The sequence below is a fragment of the Haliotis asinina genome, chromosome 11, assembly GCF_037392515.1.
Source record: "Haliotis asinina isolate JCU_RB_2024 chromosome 11, JCU_Hal_asi_v2, whole genome shotgun sequence".
Classification (NCBI taxonomy): Eukaryota; Metazoa; Mollusca; class Gastropoda; order Lepetellida; family Haliotidae; genus Haliotis; species Haliotis asinina.
The window spans coordinates 55,813,155-55,822,878 of NC_090290.1; the positions used below are offsets into that span (position 1 = coordinate 55,813,155).

Sequence of the window (9,724 nt, forward strand, 5' to 3'; positions counted from 1 at the left end):
TAGAATCTCTAGAAAACAAGCTTTGTTATCTAATTATCTGAATATTATAAAGGTATAAAGAGCTTAAATGTCTGTCAGAAGAATTTTATAAAGGTATAAAGAGCTTGAATGTCTTTCAGAAGAAAAATTGGTCTAGTTCACATCGCAGCTGACTCAGGGTCGGTTCATTTTCTGTCCAGGGTCACATGGTGAGTTTGTTGAAGCTGCCAATGAACCTGGCGCTGGACGGTAACTCTGACTATACATACTCTGCTGGCTCTGTCACGTCACTATCCTCAGTCGGGGACCACTACTCCACCGTTGAACCAACCTACGATGATGATGAGTTTGGTGAGTTGCTGAATGATTATCTAAACAACAACAGAATACCTACCTTAGGTTGGTAGTGTGTGAATGCACTGTTTGCGTTCAGGACCCTGTTTCTCAAAGTTAATGTGGCACTAAGATATTCGTAACTCCCAGACTTTAACATTGACTTACAACTGTCATAGCGCTACAGTCACTTTATATGGACGGGGCACTGTTTGGGAGTAGACTCCAGAAATGTTTGCAGTGTGTTTTTTTTTTCTGACTCATACTGACCCGTTAAGGTTCTGGGGTAGAATAGGCTCTCAGCAACCCATGCTTGCCATAAAAGGCGACAATGCTTGTCGTAAGAGGCGACTAACTGGATCGGGTGGTCAGGCTCGCTGACTTGGTTGGCACATGTCATCGGTTCCCAATTGCGCAGATCGATGCCCATGTTGTTGATCACTGGATTGTCTGGTCCAGATTCTGTTATTTACAGACCACTGCCATATAGCTGAAATATTGCTGAGTGCAGCGTGAAACTAAACTAACTCACTCACTCACTCACTCACTCACTCACTCACTCACTCACTCTGACTCATACTATTTGTTAATGGCACTGACGATTGGTTAGTTTTGAGGGTCAAACTCAGCAATATTGTGACCATCTGTAAATAATCAGGTCTGGACCAGATAATCCAGTAATCTTTATCAGCAATCCTGTCTATCCAATCCTGGTATTTGCCTTGTACCCAGGCATTGACAAGAACAACCTTGACATCCTATTTTCTAATGAAAATTACAACAGAATGATTGATCTATTAGTTTAGTGTAATATTGAGAATGTATGACCAGTATCTAGTTGTCAGTATACATCCAATTACACCAAAGTATTGGAGGATTGGAGGTTTCTCTCATCTACCAGCCACAAGAATTCCCCCCCCTCCCCCCTCTTCCCCAAGACATGGCAATAAGCAAGTGTGGAGAAAGTTTCTGGAGCATTACTCATAAACTGTATCATCCCTTTGTTATGCTTTCCATGCCTACCTGCTGCCTTTAGCTCATCCAAAATTCTACATTACAATGAAAGCTTCCTTTGAACCTTAGGTATGAAGCAGTTAGTATCCCTTGCCATGATTGTTTCAAGATTTCTCAGCCTTATATCCAGGGTTCGATGCACAAAGTGTATGTAATGTTACAACCTGTCAAAATGCTATGGTTTATCAATAACAAATGTTCAGCTGTGAACAGGCTCTGGTACTGGGCCCAGACTCATTGGTTTCACGTCCTTTAAAATTATATTGACATGGCAGAGTAAAGCTTGAATACTGTCTATGATCAGTGTTAAACTCAGTTCACTCACTTTCTCCATCATGTTCTTGTAGTTCTTCACTGTTGGTTAGTTTTAAGAATTTTACAAAATGTTTTCCCATTTCATTTTAGAAACTGATGACTTTGATGAATTTCCTCCTCTCACACCGATCGGGAGATGCAAGGCTGTGTATGATTACGATGCCGTTCATGGAGATGAGATTTCAATCAAACAAGGTGAGAGGTCACGATTCACATGTCTCTGTGCGACAACATTTAAGTGTGTCCCTCCCTCCATCCCTCTCTCCCTTTTCCTCCTCCACCCTCCAAAATCTCTCCCCCTGCGTGATACTGCAGGAATGTTGCTAAAGGGCAGCATGAAACCATACTTACTCACTGACAAATTTGACTACGTCCTGTGTTTTGTTATCCTAGGCTGGAGAGATTGACCATGACAGTGTACCCCTAACTCACTCTTTACTCTTGGTTTCAGGTGACATAATCTCAGTGTATGAGAAGTTGGCAGATGGCTGGTGGCAGGGTGAGCTGAACGGAGCAATGGGGATCTTCCCATCAACATATGTGGAGGATATTAAATGAGGAGTGGGGAGTCTAGCGTCTGGTGTACATAGAGATGTATTTATATACAGCTCCAAGCATTCTGCATAATGTACATAACTGTAGGTTAAAATTAAAGCCCTGTATATACACAATAGTGAGCTAAGGTCCGTACGATGGGTCTGATTGTTATCGGGGTATTTATTGAACAATTAGCTTATGCTCATAGTATTGGAAACAACGGAGCCATTCTTGTCACTAATGGGTCAAGAGCATTCTTCAAGGTGACCACAGGTCATGACTGTTGTATGCCTTTCAGTAGTTACTAAGGACCATTTCTTTACTATAGATTACTATTGATCCTTGTCGAGTGCTATATGTGCATATGTAAGGCCCGAGACTGATTACACTGTGGAATGGTGTGACTCACAAGCGCCAATGGTTGGGAGTTCCTCATGTTGTGAAGACATGGTTGCTTCATGGTCTTGTATATGCTATGTTCTTCCTCCACCATAAACATATGCTGCTGCAATGTGTGGTGTTAGTGATGATATCAGAGGGGCAGTGGGGTAACCAAGAATTCACTCTTCATGCCAAAGACCTAGATTCAATTCCCACTGTAGATACAATGTGTGAGGCCAATTTCTGGTGTCCTCCACTGAGATATTGCTGGAATATTGCTAATAGCAGCGTAAAACCTCACTGAAATCACTTATTCACTATGAGCTAATGAAAGTGGTAGGTGTGGTTCTCGGATGTCAGATATGCTCTACTCCATTCATAAATATTGTGTAGTCTGTACCATCAACCTATACTGCACACAATTGCATGTAGACTGAGCACTTGATGTTTTTAGGGTGGGATGATTTCCTCCGACTTTGAATGACTGGTATCCCCTGCCGTGATATTGCTCGAATATTGCTAAAAGTGATGTAAAACTTTAATTTTTCAAAACAGGAACATGTCTGGGGACATGACTGTTGTGACTACTAGGTTTTGATCTCGCTGATACCTAACCTTGAAGTTAAACAAGCTGCTCCATAGAGCAGTGTTTGTATTCACTGTTTGTGAATGAGGAACACAGCGTGAGTTTATACTTACTGGTATGCACAGTTATGATGTGTGTTTTTTACTTAATCTGTCAGAAACGTATAGGTTAGATGTTGTATGACACTGCTTCAGAATGTTTAGCTGATTCACCTGTTTTGACTTCACATGGAGTCATCTGTTTGATGACCAAGTTTACACCCTAACGTGTTTTTACTTAGCTTCTATTTGCAGAAGCAGAATCTGTGTATATTTTCGTAACTAGTTGATATTATCTGTTGATAATTGCTGCAGCATTATTGTGTGAAGACTTTGTGTACCACTTCGAGGTGCCAATGTATGTCAAACTGTAGCAAGACTAGAGACTACAGGTCCATCGACCAATTACACAGATATATTTGTGTAGATGCTACACGGTTTTGTGTTCGTCAATAACACTTCAAGATGTCGTCATCATTCGTCGAATTATGATGACTTTAGTTTGAGGACAAGAAAATACCTAGTTTCACTGTTAGAGTAGATATCTGTTATGGCTTTCCCATGTACATCAAGGGTTATCCAGTGTTCTATGTCCCAGTGTTCTATGTCCCAGCCAACATTTTCGGTGAGCTTACAATCAGAGCACTGTTCAGAGGCTGATATAGGATTTGGAAAAATTGTTAGGTGCATGTTACAAAGGCTCCATACCTGCCCATGCTGTTATCAGTAGCATAGTGGTTAAGGTGTTTGCTTACCTTGGCAAAGACCCAGGTTCGATTCCTAGCGAATGTGTGAAGCCCATTTCTGGTGTTGCGTGCTTAACTATTGGTGGAATATTGCTAAAAGCAGCGTAGAACTACACTCACTCACCATGTAGAGAGTTGTGCACGTCTACTTGGCATGCTGTTACAGATCTTACTCAGCACTGAACCTAACAAACACCCCAACTAAATGAAGGATGGAAGTGCATGTGACGTATGAAGTGAGAGTCACAGCAAGCAGCCGGAGTCAATTAGCTGTACCCAGTAAACTGCCTCAGTCGTATTTGTAATGAGGCTTATCGCATCAAGAATGGTACAGGTATGTATCATCATATACCATTTAAAAAAACAGGAAGGGATATTTGGTTTACAAAATTTGGTAAAATGCAAATGATGAAGCCAAGGAGGAAACAGATGATGAAGAGAAATTAAGGGAAAATGTGACAATGTACTCCATTCCTTTTGAAATGTTTCATCTGTGTTGATATTTGTTACTTTTTCTTATCTTCATTGGCATTGGATAGTGGCGTGCTCGCAAAATGGAATACCCCCTTTTTGAGTGGTGTAGAATAGCTACGTAAAACTTTGGATAATCAAGGATGTTCCAAATCAAGTATTTTTGTTTCACAGATTTACATGCTCACTGATGATATTGCAACATGCCGTATGTTGTCAACTAGAGTCTAAACTACATCATGCTATGCAGGCATTCAGATAGTCCAAGCTGAAGAATTTGCATAATATTTACGCAAGATCATCATTAATATCATTCTGCATTTAGATGTCACTCACACACAACCATAGCTGCAGAGGGTAACTGTAGGTACAAACTTCAGTGTGATGATTTTCGTTTCTCCGATACAATAATAAACAGGTCTGAGATATTGATGTCAAATATACTTTGAATCATGACCAACTCTCTGATACTCTGATACAATACTAAACAAATCTGAGATATTGGTGTTAAATATACATTGAATCACGACAAAATCAATTTCTCTGTTTGAAAAGTGATTAAAAGAAAATTTGTTTAAATGTCAAAATGAAGTGATGTTTTTTATGTATTACAACGATATTTATTTGAAATGCAGATTTTATTCTGTGATAAATTATTATGAGATATAATGCAAGATGAAAGGATTATGGATATTAATTGCCAATTTATTTTTTTCGTTTTATCATATTGATGAAATGATTTTTACAGAAGAAGAAGTCTGTGTTGTGTTTGTTGTTGTATGAAGTTGTACATAGGCTTCAGTTTGTGCTGTGTAATCTCACATCTCATGTGTATATAGAATGTCATCATTTTCATGTTGTGCATTGTCCTCATGCCACTGAGTGTGTCAGAATCAGGGCTCTCACTTCTATAATCAGGATATTTTATGACTAATGATCAATCTGTGAGTGGTATCTTTTTTCTTCCCCAGAAGAAAGGAATTGATGTTGCTATAACAACAATCTGATTGACAGTGTGGTTAGGACGTTACATTTAGCGTCGGGTATTTTTTTCTCATTGATTTCAGTAACCCCTTTCATGTCATAAAAGGTGACTAACGGGATAGGGTGGTAAGCCATGCTGACTTGGTTGATGCATGTCATCATGTTCCAATTTGCGTAGATCGATGCATATGCTGTTGATCACTGGATCGATGGCCCAGACAAGATTATTTACAGATCACAGCTATTTAGTTGGAATATTATTGTGTATGATGTAAAACTGAACTCACTCACCTTACCTTCAAATAGTATGTACATGTTTCAGAGTCTTTTTACTCTTGATGCAATATTAGTGAAGAAACTACGTAATGCTCACTTGTGTTATCTGCTTTTACTTTTAAAATCAATTGAAAATAAGCTGCTTGGTAAACTGATTGTTGTCTGTGATATAAAAGCTCCTGCTTAAGTGATGTCTTACATGTCCATTCTTTTTGGACTGTTTTGGCAGCACTGTCACATCTGGTGTGTACATTCAGCATGTCATGGAAGGTATGGTGACAAACAGTTTACATTTCAAGGTTTCAGTATAGCCATGTCTATAATCCCAGAGAGATTGTAATTGATCTATTACTACTATCATGCATTAATAGTTCACAGCCTGTGGTAGTGCATTAATGTAATCAGTGTTTGAACAATTGATCATGAAAATCAAAAGAATTATGATCTCTAAACCTGGAATCTCGGCCAGTAACAGATCCTCCTTCCCTTGTGCATTCCCTTGTCCTTTCTTCATTCAATTTAGGTGTAACTTTACTACTTCAGACACTTGGATTTCTGTAACTCCTTCCTGCAGACAAATTATTTCTAAGGAAGCCTATTGTGAGTCAAAGGATCTTGAAAATCTCGAAATTTGTAAGCTGAAAGGTGTGACTGGGAACTGAACTGTTTGGATTGTCATTACTTTGTTTTATAGCTTAATTATCAATATTCAGCTTGAGAAGAGATGCATTACACAACACCTAACGTGTTGAATGGATACCAGATTTGATGTTGAATGTATCATTTGGGCCAAACTAATTGGGTAAGGAACACTAATTACATTGATGAGTTCCATTTAAAATTTACAAGTGAGGCGAGACACATCTGTGGAACGTATTTTGTCAGTGGAAGTGATACACACCAGCATCAATATCTGATAGATCAGTGGTGTATTTCCTCGCGTTAGCAAAGGATATGCGCATCACATTTCTTTGTTATGGTAGCTAAGGAGATTATTCTGATGTTGGGGTGGAGTGTAGGTAGGCAGGGAAGGAGAACCATCTTGTGATGTGTGACAGGCCATTAGATGTGTTGATTTATCAGATGAATGACAGAGGCATACCCTTCATGCATATGTGACACCCATTGTGCCAAACTATAAGTTGTCAGGCATTAGGAAATACTATGTTCATGACCCAAGGACTTACTGCAACTATACACACACATATTGCTTGCTTCTGTTGACAGAAATATTCTTGTGATGGGGATATTTTTCATTTTTATCTCTTCCAAGCATGTAGTTGGTAGAAACAGATATTTAAAATGGTTTCATTTTCAGTGTCAGTTCAAGTTGAGATACAGGGATTAGAAAAAGGTCAATATTTCCTGGGTCCCACTGTCATCTCAGACCATCATTAGACCAAGTTAGATGGTTGGTCTTCTCATCATGGTATAAAGATCAAATTGTAGGCGTGCCCTGAACTGGTATGCTTTAAATGACTTAGGGGTTAACCAGTAGAGCCTGAGGACAAGAATTAGTTGTATATATAATTTGTTAAAAATATATTGAAAGAAGAATATCTGTAAGACCTGACCAATTTTATTTCTTGTTTTACAAATGAGCCATTCATATTTTTTCAAGAATAAGAACACAAAATAAAAATGAATTTTCCCTGCTCAAAAAAATATAATTTTAATGCTTATATTGGCCAAAACTGTGAACTTACAAGAAGATGCTTTTCCGATTACTTTTTGCCCCACATGCACTTCATTAACTGCCAAAAGTGGAAAATCACAGTATTTAAAAGGAATGTTAGTTTGACTAGCGATTTTTGAGAATCAGGTTTCCCTTCTTGCCTTTTGATTTTCTGAGGACAAACATCTGTAAAACAAGAAAGAAAAATTGGTCTGTCCTAATATGGTTTTACCAATCTAAATATATGATAAGTTGTGAAAGTAATGTAATATATGAACTGTTAAAAATAAGTACTGCTCTTTGGGCAGATATGACTAAATGAATATACTGCCTCGTACAATGACAGCCTCAAAATAGTTGGTTTCTTATATCTGATGAAGAGCAAAAATCATTTCATGGTGTTGTCACTACACAAACTGTTTGTGTTGAATGTTGTTGGTGTAGGTGCTGATGCTGTTGGGAGTTGGTGCTGATGTCTGCTGTTACAGGTTGCCTTGTTTAGGAGGCCTTGTGGAAAAGATCTTCTATCTAATCCACAAATACAGCATGTTTGACTTCCCAACTTACAAGATCTCTGTAGCAAGTTCTTTACTTTTGTAAATGCTGCTTAAGCTGCCCGTCATCTGGTTCTTGTCCATTTCTTGTATAAATTTTATACCACTTGCAAAATGCTGTCAGTATGTTCTGCTGAATATAACTGCTTCCTTGTAAGATATGTTCATCTCTGAATTTGATGATGCATGTGAAATATCCAAGTTTATATACTTCTAGTAGACTTGAGTTTTCTGCTCAAACTATGTGTTCGATAGGCAGGGTGTTCTCAATCATGATGGTTCTACTGTAATTGAGTGGTTGGTACACAAGAACTTTAAAGTAATAAACATGAAGTCATGTAAGGAGGAATGTTTTGTTACCATGGTAACATGGAAGGTACATACAGTAGTGATGTGAATTGTATGTAATGTTGCACAGATGGGCCTTGATTCAGCTACTTCTGTTACAGGGGATGTTGGTATGATATGTTATTCTTGTAGAAGTTATTGTTTAAAAACAGTAAGTTATTGCTTAACACCAGTGTTTTAACAGTGTTTTAACATCAGGACTTAACATCATGGAGGGCAATGTCGGCTCAATTGGGATAACTAAAAGTGGGGAGGGAGACGTGCCAGCAGTATTACTGTCGGCAGTAACGTTGAGTCAGCAGTGTTGCTGTGTTGGCAGTAACACTGATTCAGCAGTATTGCTGTGTCAGCAGTATTACTGTGTCGGCAGTAGCGCTGAGTCAGCAGTGTTGCTGTGTCTGCCATAACGCTGATTCAGCAGTATCGCCGTTGGCAGTAGAGCTGAGTCAGCAGTATTGCTGTGTCTGCATTAGCGCTGAGTCAGCAGTATCGCTGTGTTGGCAGTAGCGCTAAGTCAGCATAAGGCTCATCTGTGACTATTGTGACATTGTATAGATTGTTGTGATGAACTTTGACTTTTACTCATTTCAATTCCATTTCTGTCATCTGTGATGTTGATTACTATAGCCATTATATATAATAATAGATGTTAAGTAATTATCAAAGATTAAAAACATAAAACCAATACATGTCTTTGTTGTGAAATGTGATGATATTTTATCATAGCTCCTCAGTTTTGAAACTGAGGAAAGTCAGTAGGTGATGCAGGTCAGCACATTTCCTGTTGTTGTGAAACCCATGATTTCAAGTATTGGTCTGACAATCATGGTTATGGTGAGAAGAATGAGAGTCAACATTCACAATAGCAAGTAATGGTTGGTTGGTTGTTTAACACCTTATTCAGCTATATTCCAGCTATATGGTTGTGTTTAAATAATTGAGTCTAGACCAGACAATCCTGTGACCGACAGCATGAGCATATCTCTCCACAACTGGGATATGATGAAATGTGGCAACCCAAGTTAGCCAGCCTGACCACCCGATCCTGTTTTTTGCCACTTATGACAAGCATGAGTTCAGTTCTAACCGTGAACTTCGTGTGTTATTGCAAGTCATCATTGTGTCGGTTGTATAGCTGGTTAGTCATGTTCCATTGCAAAGATCATTTCTGGACTATTTTACAGAAAACAATACCACTTTTAAATGTTAGAAAGTCATGATGTGACTGATGTTTTCATATCGCTATAGCTTATCTTTCATGATCTGTATGGTCTTATTATGAAATCAGAAATTTCTTAAGTAAATGCAATCAAAATATATCTGTAGTTTATGAACTTGCTAATAATATGTTGATTGCAAAGTGTTCGATGGGAGACTTGTTCCTAGTTGAACATAGACACACACCAGCCTCAATTCTAGTTCTTGTATGCATGTCCAATTAGCTGATTGACTCCACCCCTAACTATCAAGGTATCTAATGCCAGATA

At 38.5% G+C, this 9,724-nt stretch overlaps 1 protein-coding gene across 2 annotated transcripts in view; it reads left to right on the forward strand.

Moving 5' to 3' along the window:
* Positions 1 to 8,920, forward strand: part of LOC137256183 (nostrin-like) — a 94,440-nt gene extending 85,520 nt beyond the window's left edge. For both annotated transcript variants that reach the window (XM_067793895.1, XM_067793893.1), the window contains 3 exons: positions 180 to 330; positions 1,732 to 1,836; positions 2,093 to 8,920. In XM_067793895.1, the coding sequence (XP_067649996.1) occupies positions 180 to 330; positions 1,732 to 1,836; positions 2,093 to 2,199 (363 nt within the window). In that variant the 3' untranslated portion in view covers positions 2,200 to 8,920. The remainder of the gene's footprint in view (positions 1 to 179; positions 331 to 1,731; positions 1,837 to 2,092) is intronic.
* Positions 8,921 to 9,724: the final 804 nt, after the last annotated feature.